Here is a 19,401-nt window from a genome sequence, read left to right on the forward strand (position 1 = left end):
CTTCCCACACAACATGCACTACAAAGATCAAACTAGTAAAGTGTAATAAATAAGCTCATCCAAGCTAAACAAGGCACATAGACATGTTATGCAAAGACAAATTGGCCAACCTTGAATTCAAATCCAAGACAAATAATGCAAAACACATTTTGCTTCCCTTTTCTTATTCTTTTTTTCTTTTCTTTTTTAATTTTTGAAAAGAAATAACAAAAACAAACCTATAATGAAATGCATGAATGTTGTGCAATGCAAATCCTAGAAAAGCAAAGAAACAAAAAAAAAAAATGGTCACAAAGAGTAGAGCGATGAAGCACAAAGACCATGTCAGAAAGACTCAATTAGATTTAGCCTTTTGCATCCAAAAAAACTCTAGCAGTGGAGTTATTCTTCAAATTAGAATTCTGAGCAACTCCAGGATTGGAATAAAGGTTTAAAGCCTTTACCAACTCACCAACTCCAGGTACTTTTGGCTTATTTGCTCGCTTAGCAGCTTCCAACTTGAAACAGTTTGGACAAATGTACCCAGACTTTCCACAAAAATGACAAACCCATGCAGGCCTATCATGCAACTTGCCCTTAGAAGGGTTAGGAGTCGTAGGTTTAGATTCTTGAAGATCAACCCTAATTTTCCTAAAAAGTGTAACTTCAGCTTGTTTGACAATCTCACTCACAGGGAGCTCAAAAGAAGGATCAAAGTTTGTGGAATGAGTTTCAGGCACAGAGATGCTTTCTACAAAACCTAAACCTATTTTGTTAGAGGGAGACTCTTGAACACTCAGCATGTGATCAAGTTTAGAGCTTGCAGACCTATTAGTTTATTATCTTGCAGACCTATTAGTTTGTTCTCTAGCAACAGATAATTCAAGTTCCAAATTCTTAACTTTATCGAGCAAAAGCATGTTCTCAGTCTTCACATTATTCAACAATTTATTAGCATCAAACAGTTTCACAAGCAAGTTTTTCTTATCAAGTTCAAGAGATGCAATTTTCTTTAAGCCTAAATCAACACTCATAGCATCCTTTGCAGCAACTTTGCAAAGTTTGTTATAGGCTTCTTGCAAATTTGCATCCTCAGAGAGTTCCCCATCAAAAGAGTTCTCTTCAACAACAACACTTTCATCAACTATAGCAGTAGTAGTGAAAGCAATGAAGTTTCCATCCTCATCACTACCAGACTCATTGTCAAAAACTTCATCATCACTACGGGTTATAGCCATAGCCTTACCCTTAGACCTCAAGAATGTTGGACATTCAGATTTCACATAACCATGCCCTTAACACCCAAAACATTGTTGACCCATAGAATTATTAGAAGATTGACCTACTTTCTCTTTAGGTTTTTCAGTGTTATTAACTTTAGTGGGATCATTCCTCCTAGAATTTCTAGGTTCAGCATTGTTCTTGCCTCTTGCCCTTCTATTATTGTTCCTAAGAAAGTTTCTAAAATTCTTGGCAAGATAGGCAATCTCTATAGCAGAGAGCTCATCATCAAATCCATTCACATCAACATCATCAACAGACTTAAGAGCCATTGATTTGGATTTACTTGTCTTAGGTAAGTCCAACTCATAGGACTGAAGAGATCCTACAAGTTCATCAACAGGGATGGAGTCCACATCCTTGCTTTCAGTGATGGCAGGCACTTTGGGCCTAAAATCCTCAGTCAAAGATCTAAGAATTTTCCTAACAATTTTAGGTTGATCATAGATTTCACCCAAATTATAAACAGAATTAACAATATCATTAAGCTTAGCATAGAATTCATCAAAAGTTTCATCATCAAACATCCTAATACTTTCAAATCTCGTTGTTAATTGCTGCAACTTATTGATTTTAACTGTCTTTGTGCCTTCATGCACAGTTTGGAGGATATTCCAAGTAGTATGAGTAATCTCAACATTAGAGATTCTCTTAAATTCCTCCATAGAAACAGCATTAAAGATAGCATTCATAGCTTTGCTATTAAAAGCGGCTGCTTCTTTCTGAGAAGTTTGCCACTCACTAACAGGAGTAGTGGGCTTCTCCCATCCGTATTCAACAGAGTTCTAAACTCTCTCATCAATGGATTTCAAGAATGCTTTTATCCTTACTTTCCAATAAGCATAATTATTCCCATCAAAGTGAGGTGGGATAACAAGAGAGTGACCGTGTTCCATGACAATAGAGGTCAAGGATCAGCTCCAAAATCAAAATATCTAAAACAAAAGAGCTACCCGCTCTGATACCACTTGTCGGACTATGTGCCTTACCGATCCATCCAACGACCAATTGGTGAAGGATGAGGGGGCACAAATCTTTTATAGCATTCGATCGCAGACCAAGCCCATTGGTATTAAAGCGAATTGTGAAATCCCTCACAATCCCTCCCTCACAATGCGACTCCAATGACTCGAACCTATGACCGGGCTTTGATACCACTTATACGTTTTTAGACCCCTTAAAACACAACCAGATTAACCTAGTTAATTAGCCAAGTGATTACTTAGTCAAATTATCAAATCTAGGTTAACACACATATATCATATTATTGTAAAGTGCGGAAAATAAAGAACACAATAATATGATAACCCAGGAAAACCAAACCGGTAAAAAACCTAAGGAGGATTTAACCTAGCTATCCTCAAGGTAAAACAAATCCACTATAAAAGAATTGGAGTTTACACAATAGCGACTTAGACCACTAACATTCTATTGCTACCTCAAGTAGGAAACTTATTACCACAACCACATGACAGCTCCGAGTCCACGGACTACTTCTTTCTTGGATTCATAGCAAGTACAAGCACTCCCGCTTGTGTATCTTTAAACTCTTGAATCTGCAACTGAATTGATCACCAAATTTTTGACATTAATCTTGAGATTAGAAACCCTAAGTGTATGTGAAGGCAAACACCTCTAGATCTCACAAAAGATTCACACACACAGCATAAAGAGCAACCTAAAAACGTGGCTAGGGTTTTCCCTTTTATACTTAAGGCAAAACATAAAACCCTATACGTCAAATCGGGCTTGAGCTGAGTTGGAAAATTCTGTAGAAAAACAATCTACACGAACTTCGATCAATCGAGTCTAATTCTCGATCGATCGAGCCAGACAGATTTACACAATAAACCTTGCAGAACACTCGATTCCAACTTTACACTTAAACACACTTTGAGCAAGTTTAAAACAAGACTAAACGTTTTGATCATGATTTGCTAACATTACAAATTGAAGTTCTAATACATTTAAACCTAAATTCTTAAAACCCAACAATCATCTTCCTATTAGGGTTTGAAGCCTAAGACTTAAACATGTTTCGAAGTTTTTCTAATACAATATGATAAATTTATCTTAAGAAATCTTTCAAGCTCAAAAGTTTGAAGAGATAACATGTACAAGAGTGTTGGGGGTTATAAATTGACCCTAGTTAAATTAACTAATTATCAAGTTAGTTAACTAATCAAATAACATGCAAGGTCTAGTTAATGACACAATCACATCACCAATCTAGAGCTAAGTGCAACAGAAAGTTAATTTGACACAAGCAATATGGTCAAAATGGGGAAAACCCTCGCAAGAAAAACCCCGACAAGTAATTATTTAAGTCACTACTCCTGAAAAATCCTCTAAAAAAGATTGAGGTTACAAGTAAAATGAATCTTACCTATCCTGAAGTACCTACGTTAGTAGAACCTACAGATATATCTAAGCTCAACTCAAAACCAATTGGACTACTCATCTTAGCAAATTTCTTCTATGCATGAATCTCCAATTTGTGACTAACTCCTATAACAAACCTTGATTATTGCAACTAGTTGGTGCAAAACTGTTCACAACAACAAGCTCCAATATGAACAAGTAGCAGCTTGGTACAAAACCCTAAAAAGTCTGTTTGGTTGGAGGAGTGGAAAAGTGGGAGGATAGAAAATGGTAGGAGGATAGAAAAGATTTTAATTTCCCTCCTTTTTGTTTGGTTAGAAGTGAAAAAGTGGAGGGATAGAAAAAATGAGTTTATATAAATTTACTCATATACCCTTGTTAAAAATGATGCTCAATTAAAATAAAAGTGACAAATAACCAAAAAACCAAACACAAAAGAATATGAGCAACGTACACTTAAATCAAAATCAAAAAAAAAAAAAAAAAAAAAAAAAAAAGGCAACGGCAAAGAGGAAGAAAAAAAAAATGAAGAAGAGCAATGTACTGACAAAGCCCATGTGCAAGTGCATAAGAGCATTTTTGTCCATTAAGCAGCCTCATTTTCTCCCTTCAATTTTCTCTCTATTTTTGGGAGAAAACTTTTTGGTGGGCTTGGGGAGAAAACACCTGAGTCTCACCATTTATTTTCCTTCCTCCTCACCTAGCCAAACACACTCCAAAAAAGTTTTCCATCCCATTATCTCTCCAAAGTTTTCCATTCACCCTATTTCACCTCCAAACAAAGTATACAAAATTGCGGCAACTTCTTAGTATGTGTGTCTCCTCTCTATGTATGATGACAGCTGAAAATTACTGTTTTATACCTTTGGGAACCTTGGTGCACGAATCCTAAGACGGGCCAAGTCATCATGGGTCGGAATAGACATTGTTTTGAAATATCGTAACTTAGTTGGTAAAGAGGTGCCGAGCCAAGAATGAGCTTCATTAAGTCTAGATAGATTGACATGTATCGAGAGTTATCGAGGAACCTACTTCAGTAACTTTCTTGAGCAATTTTCTTGTGTCTTCAACACAGATCTTCAATATAATACTGGTCACTAAACACTTAAAGCTCAAAATACATATAAAGTTCATTTAGGAACAAATTTACCAAAATCTAAAAATATGACCCTAATAAGTAGTTTTCTTCAAAGATATTTATAGGACAAATACCGTGTTGCTTCGATGTAAGCTAGTAATTGTGCGTGTGGAGAAATATGTAAGAAAACAGAGTGTAACAAACACAGTGAAGCTAGAGAGAGAAAGAATGAAGAATCAAAGCTCTGTGAAATTTCTGAATCAATACATCAAAGAAACAATTACAGAAAGATTATATAGCCTAAAGAACAAAGAGAATAATCTAACCACTCCTTAACCAATTCCAAATTTCACGTATCAACTTCCCACCATCTGATCATTACAACATACAACTGATCATCACCTTACACGTGTCAACACAAATAAACTAACTACACTACAACAGAAAGCTACATGTGAACTGATTACACTATTACAGAAAGCTACAGGTCGTATGCTTTGTAGCTGAGGCAATTGTTGTTTAATGACTTTGGCAAACTTCATCAACACAACGTGTACTCTGCCCCAATACTCTACCTCTCTGCCTAATCTGAAACCTCATCCTGAAATACTCTCACTTACCTTCAAACTTTGACATTCCCCCTCAAGATGAGAATCCAATCTGTTGCTTGCATCTGTATCTGTTTTCTTTGCAATTGATCTATCACCATCTAAGACTGTACATTCCCCCTGAGGAAGAGAAGCTGAAACATGAATGTTCATAACATTCATTTTACTTAACAAATGTCTCAACTGTGAACTGTTAAGGGCCATAGTGAGCAAATCTGCCAGCTGAGTGTGTGTGGGAGTGAAAAACAGCCTAACCACATTGTCTTGTACCTTATCCCTAACAACATGACAATCAACCTCTATGTGTTTGGTTCTCTCATGAAACACAGGGTTTTCTCCAATATAAATGGCTGCTTGATTGTCACAAAATAGAAGAGCAGGTTGAGGATGCCAAATCTCCAAATCCTTTAACAATGATAGCAGCCAAGTTAGCTCACACACAGTGACAGCCATAGCTCTGTATTCTGCCTCAGCAGAAAATCTAGACACTATAGATTGTTTCTTAGACTTCCAAGAGATTAAGGAATCACCTAAAAATATGCAATAGCCTGTGGTTGATCTTCTGGTGTCTATACAAGATACCCAATCAGCATCTATATAAGCCTTCAAATGAAAATCTGAAGATGTAGACAAGAAAATTCCTTGACCTGGGCACCCCTTTATGTACTACAAAATCTTGTAAGCTGCATCTAAGTGAGGCTTTCTTGGTTTGGACATGAATTGACTCAACTTGTGAACCGGGTAGGCTATGTCTGGTCTGGTGATGGTTAGGTATATCAATCTACCAACCAACCTTTTGTAGACTCCAGGATCAGGTAACAAAGTACCTTGTAGCTTGCTCAACTTTAAATTCTACTCCATTGGTACTTTACTAGGCTTGCAAGCTAACATACCAGCATCCTTTAGAATCTCCAAAGCATATTTTCTTTGGCATAAGCTTATCCCTTTGGCTGATCTGGCTATTTCAAGACCAAGAAAGTACTTCACACCTCCAAGGTCTTTTAAGCTTGAAGTGTTGATCTAAGGAGACTTTGAGTGCTTCAACCTCTTGAACATTGTTGCTGGCTATGAGAATGTCATCAACATAGACCACCAATGCTATGAAAGAACCACTAAGCCTCCTTGTAAACAATGAGTAATCAGCCTTGGATTGCTTAAAACCAACTTGTTTGACAACATAACAAAATTTAGCATTCCATTGCCTTGAGGCCTGTTTGAGTCCATATAAAGACTTATTTAACTTGCAAACAACATTCCCCCCTTTGCTGTGAAAGCCTTGAGGGAGTTACATATACACCTCCTCATGTAAATCCCCATTCAAGAATGCATTGTTAACATCTAACTGTACCAAGTGCCACCCTTTCACAGCAGAGATAGCAAGAAGAGTTTTAACAGTAGTTAACTTGGCAACAGGTGAAAAAGTGTCAGTAAAATCTAATCCCTCTTGCTAAGTAAATCCCTTTGCAACTAGTCTTGCTTTATACCTCTCCACAAATCCATTTGCCCTGTATTTAACCTTATAGACCCACTTGCATCCAATTGCCCTTTTGTTGGAAGGCAAAGGAATAAGTGTCCAAGTATTGTTAGAAACCAAAGCTGCAATCTTAGCATTCATGGCATCTTTCCACTTAGGATTCTTAATAGCCTCATGATAGAATCTTGGTTCAGGGATGGAGGTAATAAGGAAGCAAAAATGGGCATAGGAAGGAGAGAGTTGGGAAGAATCAATGTAATTAGAGAGAGGATATTTAGTACCTGATGGGTGAATAGAACCTGACTTGTTGCTGCTGAGATGAGTGGATTGTGTAAGCTCATTTGAAGTAATGGTGCTACATTTGTAATCCTTCAAGTATGTAGGAGCCTTAGAAGGTCTAGAAGATCTTCTTATGGCAGGAATAGATGCAGGTGGATCATTTGTAGGATTTTGAGCAACTAAAGGAATAGTAACAGATTCTGCAGAAGTGGAATGACTAGAATCTAATATGACAAATTCGGGTACAATAGAATCAGGGATGACAGTATTGATAGGATCTACTGCTTGATGTGAAACTTGAGTAGGATTACAAGGGGAAGGAGAAGTGTGTGAAGATGGAAGGACAGGATCAAGAAATATGGCATCAACTGAGGTTGCCACATTAGGACGAATATGAGGCAAAGAGATAAAAGCTTGTGGTGAAGTGATAGAAGAGATGAATGGAAAAACATGTTCATGAAAAGATACATCCCTTGAAATGAAAAGTTGTTTGGTTATCAAATTCAACAATTTGTAACCCTTGACACCAAAAGGGTATCCAAGAAAGACACAAGGAATAGATCTAGGAGCAAATTTTGATCTATTGTGAGCTAAGGTAGATGCAAAACATAAACATCCAAACACTTTCAAGTGATTATAAGAAGGAGTTTTGCAATAAAGTTTCTCAAATGGAGTTTTATGATTCAAAACAGTACTAGGCAGCCTGTTAATAATGTGACCAGTTGTCAAAACACAATCCCCCCAATAGCAAAGTGGTATATTTGACTGAAATTTCAATGCTCTAGCAATGTTTAAAATGTGTTGATGCTTTCTCTCCACAACTGAATTTTGTTGTGGAGTAGAAACACAGGAGTGTTGATGTATAATCCCATGTTGAGCATAAAAATCTTTGAGAAAAAATTCTTGAGCATTGTTAGTCCTAATTACTTTAATATGAGATTGAAATTGAGTAAAGATCATGTTATAAAAAGAGATTAACAAAGGCCTAGTTTCTGTTTTGGATTTCATTAGATAAACCCAAGTGGATCTTGTAGCATCATCCACAATTGTAAGAAAGTATCTAAAACCATCATGAGTTGCTTTAGCAAAAGGTCCCCATACATCACAATGTATTAAATCAAAAGCATGCTCAGATATATGATTAGAATGAGGAAAGGGTAATCTTTTAAATTTGGCAATTGGACAAACAACACATTCTTTATTGGAATGAAAAGAAGATACATCTGATACACAATAAGGAAGTTTGTCATCAGACACATGTCCTAATCTAAGATGCCATAAGTATGACTTATTGACAGTAGAATCATTAGAAACAAAATGAACAAAAGATTTGAAAACTGACTCTAGGACAGTAGTTGCTTCTGAAGCAGTCTTGCAATTTTCTGAGGTTTGCAGCAGATAAAGATTGTTGTAAAGCTTACCCAATCCAATCACTCTCCAACAAGTAAGGTCCTGTATAAAACAGTAGTTTGAAAGAAAAACCAAACAGCATGATAATGATTTGGTTTAATAACAGATTAAATGAAAAAGCTGGGACACAAATCACATTTTCAAGAATCAATGTTGGGGTAAGTTGGACTGTGCCTATGTGTGTGACAAGAACCCTTTCACCATTAGGCAAATGTACAAAGGATGACAAGGAACTAGTTATGCTGGTGAAAAGGGATGTAGAATGAATGATGTGATCAGTGGCTCCTATGTCTAGAACCCAAGTTTCAGCATTATGAGCTATTTTATTTGAAGGATTTTTAGAAAAAATCGAATTCTTCAAATTAAGGCAAACAGAATCCTGGAAAGAGGCACAAGAAATACCTAAGAGAGTAGAATTGGCTGCATGAACAACATCTTGACTGGTAGAGGAAGAAGCATGAGAGCTCAACATTGACAGTAGTAATTGCTGGCATTGCTCAGCTGTGAATGGAAAGGAGCTTGAAGTAGCCTCGGATTAACCATTTTCACCATCAAAAATCACTTGATTTGCCACAGAAATTTTGCCTTTTTGATTGTATCCTGGTGGAAATCCTACTAGTTTGTAGCATTTTTCCATGAAATGGCCAAGTTTTCCACAATGACTGCAGATAGGTCTGCCTTTGCCTTTGTTCTTTCCTCCTTGATTGAACCCTTGAGTCTTGACTGCCAGAGCTGTTGAATCAACTGACACACCACCTCCATTGAAACCTAAAGCCCTCTGCCTCTCTTCTTGTATCACCAAAGAGAAGGCTTTGTCAATTGAAGGACTTGGCTCCATCATCAGAATCTGAGTTCTAACTTGTGAGAAAGCTTCATTCAAGCCATTGAGGAATTGCATCAATGCATCTTGATGATTGAAGAGTGTGATTTTATCATTCACTCCACAAATGCATCGACCACATGAACAAGATGGTGAAGGCCTGAGATTGAGTAACTGATCCCATGATGCTTGAAGATTAGTGAAGTAGGTAGTCACGGTTGCATCTCCTTGCATAATTGTTGAGATCATCTTCTGAAGCTGTGAAATCCGTGGACCATTAGCTTGAGAAAAACGATTTCTGAGTGAATTCCAAACCTCCATTGCAGTGTTTCTGTAGATCACACTTGCAGTGATGTAAGGTGAAACGGAATTCAAAATCCATGAGGAAATCATGGAGTTGTTCTTCGACCAAGCAATTTTCTCCAGGGGTGTGACAGCCATAGAAATCGTGACAGAGCTATCAACAAAACACAGCTTGCTCTTCGCATCTAGTGCCATAAGCATAGCCCTAGCCCAATTGGGGTAATTGTCCTCAGTCAAGAGCTGAGTAACGAGAATCGCACCTGGTGACTCTCCATGGTGCAAAAAGAAAGGGCTTCTCGGATCCTCCATTGGAGAAAGCTCACGATGAGCATTAGATTGAGAAGCAGTGGAAGAAGAAACTTGATCTTGATTCGCCATTAATGAAAGCAAAAATGCTCTGATACCATGTAAGAAAACATAGTGTAACAAACACAGTGAAGCTAGAGAGAGAGAGAAAAAAAAAATGAAGAATCAAAGCTCTGTGAAATTTCTGAATCAATACATCAAAGAAACAGTTACAGAAAGATTATATAGCCTAAAGAACAAAGAGAATAATCTAACCACTCCCTAACCAATTCCAAATTTCACGGATCAACTTCCCACCATCTGATCATTACAACATACAACTGATCATCACCTTACACGTGTCAATACAAATAAACTAACTACACTACAACAGAAAGCTACATGTAAACTGATTACACTATTACAGAAAGCTACAGGTCGTATGCTTTGTAGCTGAGGCAATTGTCGTTTAATGACTTTGGCAAACTTCATCAACACAACGTGTACTCTGCCCCAATACTCTGCCTCTCTGCCTAATCTGAAACCTCATCTTGAAATACTCTCATGTACCTTCAAACTTTGACATTCCCCCTCAAGATGAGAATCCAATCTATTGCTTGCATCTGCATCTGTTTTCTTTGCAACTGATTTATCACCATCTAAGACTGTACATTCCCCCTGAGGAAGAGAAGCTGAAACATGAATGTTCATAACAAAATAGTCTAGCAATATACCCAGCCAACATTTTATTTTCTTGGAAAATTAAATTTCAAAAGAATTACTTGGAAAATGACTCAAAGTACAAACAAATCTCAAGAAAAGAGGTTTTTCTGTTATCATGCTACTTGCTAGCTATAGAAACAAACATGCGTAGCATAGGGTTTTAAATTCCGAAGTAAGAACAAAATGAAGATAAAAATGGATCACAGAAAATTTACAGTAGGGATTCCAAAGGTATTATGGTCTTGTAAGCAGCTGATGACAGCTTCAACTCCATAAAACACCAAAAAAGAAGAAGAAGCTATGCAAAGAAGCATACAAGAGTGATATTGGTTCGGCTCATCTCGGAGCTTTGGGTGTGAAGGTAGAAGACGAGCCGTACCAATATCACACCTTGTCTACTTCCTTAAGACTGAGTTTTCAGAACTTTCTCCTCCATACTAGGAAAGTTAGAGAGAGCCTCATTCCTATATATAGGAGGGCTGAAAATTAAGGGTTTGTGTTGGTGGGTCCTAATGGTTTATGATATGCATGCATATATGGATTGTAGAGCATCTACCATGATCTAGATATAGGAATCCCACTAGCGATCGCGATCGCGATCCTGTTTTATTTTTAAAATCTTTATAATGGAGGATTAATTCGATCTTTAGTTAGGGCATGAAATCTAGGATGAAGATATAGCAAGCCACATCACCAATTTCACAAAAATGCATGCAATAGATATATGGCTATTGAATCTTCATCTTAACAAGCCAACGTCAAGATTCTTTTAGTTTTACTATGGTTGATAAATCAGTGGGCAGAAATTCTCGAACTAGTTAGTTCATGGCTTCATGATCTGTACGTAAAAATGTTACAACTTAATTACAATTTATGAAAAGGGGTCGAGAATTGGGTTATTCCAATCTTTTTCTAGTAATTATTGACCTAATTTTCTAGTAGAAGGGTGTGGATTTCAATCCATAACGAATGTAGATTTATGGGGTTTAGGTTCAATTATTTTGTCAAAATGAAATATACTTTCTTTTGAAACTAATTCATTTATTATTTATGTCTTTGAAATTGTCAGTAGCCTTACAATATCTTAACCTTTATAAACATAATAGGAGTTTAAATGCTATTTTTTAAAACATACTAATTAATAATTTTTCTTTTTTTTATACAAGATAGAATTTCTACTTTAGCCTAATCTAAGTGTATATGTGTGTGAAACTCTCTTCTAAAGACTTGAACCTCGGCCCTTTCCCCTTACACCTCATAAGCACTTATACTTGCGAAATAACTATCACACTAAGATCCTAAGATCCTAAGATCTTCTAAGATCCTAAGATCTTCTAAGGATGCACGGTGGTAATTAATAATTTTTTAATTGCTTGTGAGATCTTGAAAAAAAAAAAAGCATCCATATATTTTGGAATCTAACTGGTCGACCAAATCTAAATGAGATTGTAAGGTGAACGAGAGAATTCGTTGTATGGGACATATTCTTATTACTTAAAAACTTAATTGGCCGTAGATGTGCTTAGATACAAAAGCCAGCCACTTGACATTATTTAAAATTCTATCAAATCAAGTTTCAAAGTTTGGATGAATCATAAAAAAATTTTAAAAAAATTAATTAATTCACATAAGAATTTTAGACAGAATTTTTTTTTGAGAGAGAATTTTAGACAGAATTTAAGAGTTATACATCGGACCTACTTACAAATCCTAGAAATGTAAACGTTATTTCCGAAATTCAATCTCTCTTTCTCTCTCATGATGAAATTATAAAAAATTAAAAATTAAAAAAAAAATTAACCACATCTATACTATACCTCAAAATTATTAGTGTAGTCGCACATAAGATTCTTTGTGTAATTGTTTATAAAAGCCCAAATCAATCCAATATATACTTGTTGTGAGACTTAGTGCGCACATGCACAATACACACACGATTAATTTAATATCTGTGGGGGTAACAGACCGAGGAGCCCACACCAATATACACGTTGGGCCAAGGGCCCAGTCCAAGGGAGAACCCCTCCTCAACCATGGGAAGAACCCCTCATTGGCCAAGTGTGGCCGAGGACAAAGGGAACGGCTTATCACTAAGAGTGGCACTCCGGGTCATTCCATGGAATAGGAAAAGTACTAAGACAGAAAAGGACAACGGAAAGAATAGAAATATCTAGGGGAAAGCTGCCATTATTGCATTCAATACTTTGTACCTGACAGAACCATGCTTTTCTGCCTTTACAACCACTCCCAACAACTTTGGGGAGGGGCTTATGGGACAAGTATTAGCACTATGAATCTAAATCGGGAGGAAGGAAACTAATATAAAAGAGGGTGAAGGGAGGCAATAAGGGGGGGGGGGGGGGGGGGGGGGGGGGCTAGAACCCCTATCACTCAACATATACTAGAAAAAGCTCCTCGGATTGTGCTGAGGACCAACCTTCCTTGATAAACTCAGTTCATATTTGCTTGACTGTCATGAACACCATATTAACTGTTATCCATGCACTAAGGCCTAGCTCTTCGACCCACTCTCTACAAATTTATTGTACCGGGCTCACAGGTCCAAGATCTCATACATCTTGGGTTTGGGCCGCAAAACATGACCCTACAATATCAATTTAGGACATCACAATTTCTCTCACTTAAATCCTTGATACCCTCATCAGGGCCCACATTGAGAGATAATGTCTCCTAACCCACATGGGGTTACTAAGTTGGCTTTGATACCATTTGTAATAACTTGAGAAATGCACTAGTCATATCTATGCTATACTTAAAAACAAAACTAGTCAAATTACAATTGGAAATCCTCATAATCACTTATAAACTCAAGATCTATCTAGTAATTACCTCAATATGAGACTCAACACACATTTGCATAAAACACATTCAAATAATCCACTCTTATAAATCCGCACATATTTTGATACCCCAAATTGTTGTAGATTAAATTGGATTGAATTGTTTGAATTTATGTTGTGCGAGTGTGTGCTGAGAGTTCTACATTGGAGAAAAAATAAGTTAATCAATCAAAGGTTTATAAACAACCACAAAGAGTCTCAATTGTGACTAGACTAGTCATTTTGGGATATAACGCAAATTTAGTTAACCTTTTAGTCATTACAAATACTAGTAGAGCAAACCTGATAATGTCATTACAAAATGGTATTAGAACAAATTTGATTAGACCTTTTCCTTAAGTCATTACAAATGGTATTAGAGCAAACTTAATAATGTCATGTGGCTTAGGAGCACAACGTGGGTGGTCTTAACGAGTGGATTTAATCGGATTTTTTTGAGTGTTTATTGTGCACGCGTGTACTATGTCTCACATCAGTTAATTTTTTTTATTAAAAAAAAAAAAATGTGTACTTTAAATTTTTTTAGTTTGATTTATTTTAAATTTTGAAACTTAATTTAAATTTATTAGTTTAATTTATTTTGGAATTTTGAGACTTAGTTTTGAATGAAATTAGAATATTATGCCCAATTGTGTAAATTACAACAATTTATTGAATAATAAGTTTAAATAGTTGAATAAAACTCAAGTTTTTAGACCTAATTGAATGACTCTAACCCGACAACCCAATCCGAATGGGAGATTTCTCAACCCAAAGTAAGGTTGGGTTGATATATACCACAAACCCAACCTAACCCAACCCAAAATATAAACATATTAAGTTAGTCCTTTTGTAAACTTGTCGTTAATAGAACACCACGTGACTTTGTAAAATTTGGCCTCGTAAGTAAGAATATAATAATAATAAGGATATAGAAGGACTCACTTGGTACATTTACAATTTTGTTCAGACTAAAGTCTAAAATAGAACCTGAGCCAAATTTTATGAACTAAAATAAATTTTTATTCAAATTTTTATGGATATATAATACATATTTTTACCTTTTTAAATATAATGTTAATAAGAAGGATAAATTACATTTGATCTTTTTTTTCTTTTTTAATTGTGTAGACCTCAAAATAGTATATGAAATAAATAAAAAAAATATTGACCTAAACCAAATGGATAACCAAAGTAGAGTAAATTCTAGAAACTCGTCAGAGTTTATTTATCAAAGTGAAGTAAAAACAAAGTAGGATTATCGCGACGCTAAAATAGACAAAGTCGCCTTTATGAACAAATCCAAATCTTCTGTTCCACTTTTCCTACTCTACTCTATACTCCACCAATAAAAATTTGCCACGTGTTAACATAATTAATTAAATACTATCATTATTGACTTATTAATATTATCATTATTGATTAATGGTAGTATTTAATTAATTATGTGAATACGTGGCAAGTTTTTATTGGTAGAGTATAGAGTGGAGCAGGAAAAGTGAGATAGAAGATTTGGACATATTTCAGACAATACGAATTCCAGATGCACTTCCGAAGGGAAGGGCTATTGCGTTACTGAATGCCGTTAATTATAACAGATGGCCACTAGAACTGATTAAAATTATTCTAAAACCTATTATTCTAAAACCTTATTTTAGGATCTTTTGCCATTAAGCTAAAATACTTGACACAACATGATTTGCACAACATGTTTTACAAATTGCTTTAACAAATTGCTAATGTGATGAGTAGTTATTAGTAAGTGATTTTAGGATCTTTTGTCATTAAGCTAAAATACTCAACAAAACATGATTTTCACAACATTTTTTACAAATTGCTGTTGTGGTGAGTAGTTATTAGTAAGCAAAAATGTGATGTTAATGATGAGCTTAGATGAGAAACAATAAGAATTGACCACATCAATAGTTTGTAAAAATGTTGTAAAATAGTTTGTGATTATAACATTACTTTTTTTCTCACAAGGCTTACTTGTTAGCTTTAGAGCTTAGAACTTTTGTCAATTTAACAATCTAACCCATAGTTCACTAGTTGTTACCCTAGTTAGTAGTTGTTACATAACCTATTGAATAAAAAATGAGAATAGGAAACGGAAACGAAGCGTAAAGTGTGATTTTCTACTATTTGGTTGAAGTGAAAAGAGAAAGGAAGGAAAACAGGGTGGATATAACTTTCCACTTGACCCCATAATTTTTTTTTCCTTCCAAATTGGGAAGAAAATGGGAAGGTAATGACGTTAAGAAAATTACAAAATTACCCCTCTATTTTTTATGATCTTCCACTGTTAATAATGATGGCTTACTAGTAATTTCCTCTCTACTAAACACACATGGTAGAACATACAAACATTTTCTATCCTCCCACTTTTCTAAACTCCCAATATTTTCCATCACCCTACCAAAGAGAGTAAGAAAGGAGATAGATAAAATTATAATTTTCTCAACATAATTAAAAAAGAAGGGGGGGGTGGGGGGGGGGTGGGGGAGGGGGGACATATTCATTGCCTTAGTGGTTGTTCATTTTCATTGGTTTATTTGACTTAAAAAGATAAGTGGGCAAAAATATAATTTTACTTAAACAAAAAATTAGAAGTCAAGTTTTAAAAAGTCAATACATATACAAATAAGTTGAACAGATTGACAAAAGGAATCAGCTCCAACTGAGCAGAGAAGTAACAGACCTTTCATACTATTAAGTATTTAAGTGTCCATATTGGTATTTGAGAATTCAAAAACAGTGAAATGTCCACATTTCAAAAACCATTACAGAATATTGAATTGTCGGCTTTGAAGAACTAACCCACCGAATCTCATTCCAATTATCTTGATATGTTGCGAGGAAAGTAAACATTTCTCCATCCGATCTTTCGCATCTTCCTTCAGTGCTTCAACTATAGCTGCAAATGTATCTCCCTCCCACATATTTAGGTGGCCCTGCCTTTGTCTTAATCAAAATCCTTTACCACACAAGTTATCTCTTAAATTTACTTGGACCTTGACTTTTCTTGCTGCATGAATATGTGTAATAAGGAGTCAAGGATCAAGGGATTCAATGCTTAGATTAGAAAGTCATCAATACTTTTCCAAAACAAAGGCATAAGACACAGGAATATAAGATTCTTATTTCTCTTTTTAACGAATAAGAATCTTATTTCATCAAAACTGAATGATGCACAGCCAATGCAGTTACTGTGATCACCAATAACCAAACACCTACTTTAAGCTGGAAAGAATATATACAAAGATTCTTCCTTTATCCAAGAAATGTGCATGAACTTTCTCTCTTTGTGTGGACTGTACTTAAACCATTATTCTCAATGACACTTAACAAAAGTAATATATCCACCATTCGGATTGGCAATGCAAGTGTATGGATTTTGATTTGAATTCTATATAAAATATTCTTTCCTCCTGGTCAATATTCTAATTGAAGAGGAAAATGAAGTGACACATGTAGAGTGTCCTAACTTTAACCCAAAATTCTCACTTACAAAAATGTAATCAACCTCTACTAGCAACACAATCCAAATTTCAAATATCTCTTATGCGTTTAGATGTACCATAGTCGTCTGTAATGACAGTGACAGCATCCAGAGACGTTAAGACCAATTCATAGGAGAGTAAGAAATGTAACAAAAACAAAGGAGTCTTACCTTGACTGAACCTCACCGCTAGTCCCCACAGCAGCTCCTCTCCCCCCCCTTCCAAAGGCAACCTCATCCATGCTTTGCCCACGTCGTGTATACCTACCGCCAGATGCCACAAATCCAGGGCAAGGCCTGTAAGCCTTTATTGGCCACCAGCCAAAGCCTGGAAATGTTGCTATCCCACCTTGAATTCTACCCTCACCATTGCATCCATTCTCTATTTCTTCCCTCCCACAGGCCTTACAACCCCTGCAGGAAAGTAAGTTTGTTTACAGCACTAGAATGGAACATTGTTCCTATTTATATCACCAATCACGAGAAATCAAAGTTAGAAGTTAAATTTGGACAAAAAGAAACCTCAATAGTGTCCCAATGCTACAATGGTCAAGCCAAAAGGCTTTTCTGCGTATCAAAATTTAAATTTATCAACAATTCATTGATTCATTAACTAGCACAAGAAAAGAAATTATGTTACCCAAATTACTCTTTAAATGAAGATTGACCTGCATCAGACCAGTTTCTTCCAAAGATCAAGTAACCATTTAAAAGGATTTTTTATGCAAGAAAAACCATATAGACCAACTAGAGTTTCCTCTGTAAGAAAAGCTTTCAAAAGCATCAATCAGTAACCTGTTTTGATCATATTATTGCACAAACATGCCTAGTCCAAAACCATCAATTATTATTAGCAAGTATATCTAAACCCAACTGCTATCAAAATTTCACACAACTCTAACACTCAGAACCTTCATCCCTTGGTACATAAGTTGCTAAACAACAACAATGACAATCAGGCCTTATTCCCAAAATCTTGGGGTTGCCCACGTGTATTCTTCATAAGTCACTAACGATCTATGAATAAGAGTCTATGAAATGTGACATTGACAAGCTTCCACATTTGACAATTATAAAATATAAACGTGCTTTTAGTCACAGCCCCCTTTTAACTCGTATTACTTCCTCATACCTAGTGCAACAATTTGCCTCATCCGTATTTAATCAACTCCATTTATTTTACCCATTGATTTGACCTCCGAATTGAACAATCATACTAATAATTAAAACTGAATTTCCAATTTGCATTTGATAATAAGGGAAGTGTTTGTAAATTTGTCGAGTATAATTCATATCAAAATACAAGTTTAACTTGGTGTAACTTACTCTAATCAAATATATGGATAAAATGTGTTTTAAAACCAACCCAGCAAAGACCCAAATATCACTCAAAATGAGCCTCATGCAACAATTTGGCTTGTAAAGTATAATTCACCTCAACATATGAGTTTTTCTCAATCAAAAAAAAAAAACCCTCAACATTTGAGCTTAACTTTTTGTAAATGTTGTAAACTATTCTAATCTAATGTGTGTACAAAATTGTTCTTAACCCAACCCAACCCAACAAATACACTAAAATGAGCCTCTTGCAACAATTTGGCTTAGATGAGATGAGTATAATTCTTAGGACGAAACCATAACACTAAATAAAAACCCAAAACTTTGGCCTTTTTTTTCACTTTCCTATGGCTTTCTTAGAGACTCAAAGAAACAAGCTTTATGAAGATAATTGGTAATGATTTTCCAAGTTAAAGAATTTATCAATATCCAAACTGGGTTGGCTGGAATTCAAAATAAGAAAGTTGTAGTACCTCAGAGGGAGCTTGTCAGTGTCATCGGTGGCAGATTCTGACTGTACAGGAAGTGAATCAGGTGGTGGAGGAGGAGGAGGAAGGCCTTCTTCTACAACAGAAGTTGAAGAAGAGCAGTGAGGGATGGTGAGCTTAGATGGGTATCTAATGGAAGTAGTTGCTGAGCCATGCAACCATGTGTTGCTGCTAATGTTTGGACGTTGAGAGAGTAAGCTCTGATGAGGTGCTGGAACTGAGACTAGAGCAATTCCCATTCTCTGTCTCTCTCTGTCTGTCTGAGTGAACAGGGAGAGGATTGGATAACAACTACTAAAGCTTTGTTTTGTTTCAAACGTAAGGCCCAGAGAGTATGGAGTCAGTAAGGAAACTAAGATCACATATTTATTACTTACCATTATTGTAATGTATTTCTAAAACGATTTTGTTAATGGATTGTTATTGAACTATTTTTGTAAAAATTTTACAGGAAAGAAAAAAAAATTACAGTTTTTTTTATAAAAATAATATTTTAATTTTATTAAAATTGTCCATTAACAAATACCGTAAACTAAAGGCAAGTTAATCAGATACTATCTCTAATATCCACTAACAAAATTTTCTTGGCATCTTCACCCATAGATCAGTTATCG

The 19,401-nt window shown here is 35.7% G+C and overlaps 2 protein-coding genes across 2 annotated transcripts; both read right to left on the reverse strand.

Moving 5' to 3' along the window:
- Positions 1-9,026: 9,026 nt before the first annotated feature.
- LOC126697429 (uncharacterized) lies at positions 9,027-9,992 on the reverse strand. The gene has a single exon (XM_050394430.1). The coding sequence runs from the start codon at positions 9,990-9,992 to the stop codon at positions 9,027-9,029; it is 966 nt and encodes a 321-aa protein (XP_050250387.1).
- A 6,148-nt stretch (positions 9,993-16,140) lies between these two features.
- On the reverse strand, positions 16,141-19,113 carry LOC126713290 (uncharacterized). Its single transcript, XM_050413010.1, has 3 exons — positions 18,773-19,113; positions 17,133-17,375; positions 16,141-16,487 (listed from the first exon to the last, which is right to left on the reverse strand). The coding sequence occupies exons 1-3, from the start codon at positions 19,024-19,026 to the stop codon at positions 16,451-16,453; spliced, it is 534 nt and encodes a 177-aa protein (XP_050268967.1). The 5' UTR covers positions 19,027-19,113; the 3' UTR covers positions 16,141-16,450.
- Positions 19,114-19,401: the final 288 nt, after the last annotated feature.

The sequence above is a fragment of the Quercus robur genome, chromosome 2, assembly GCF_932294415.1.
Source record: "Quercus robur chromosome 2, dhQueRobu3.1, whole genome shotgun sequence".
In the NCBI taxonomy this organism is placed as follows: Eukaryota; Viridiplantae; Streptophyta; class Magnoliopsida; order Fagales; family Fagaceae; genus Quercus; species Quercus robur.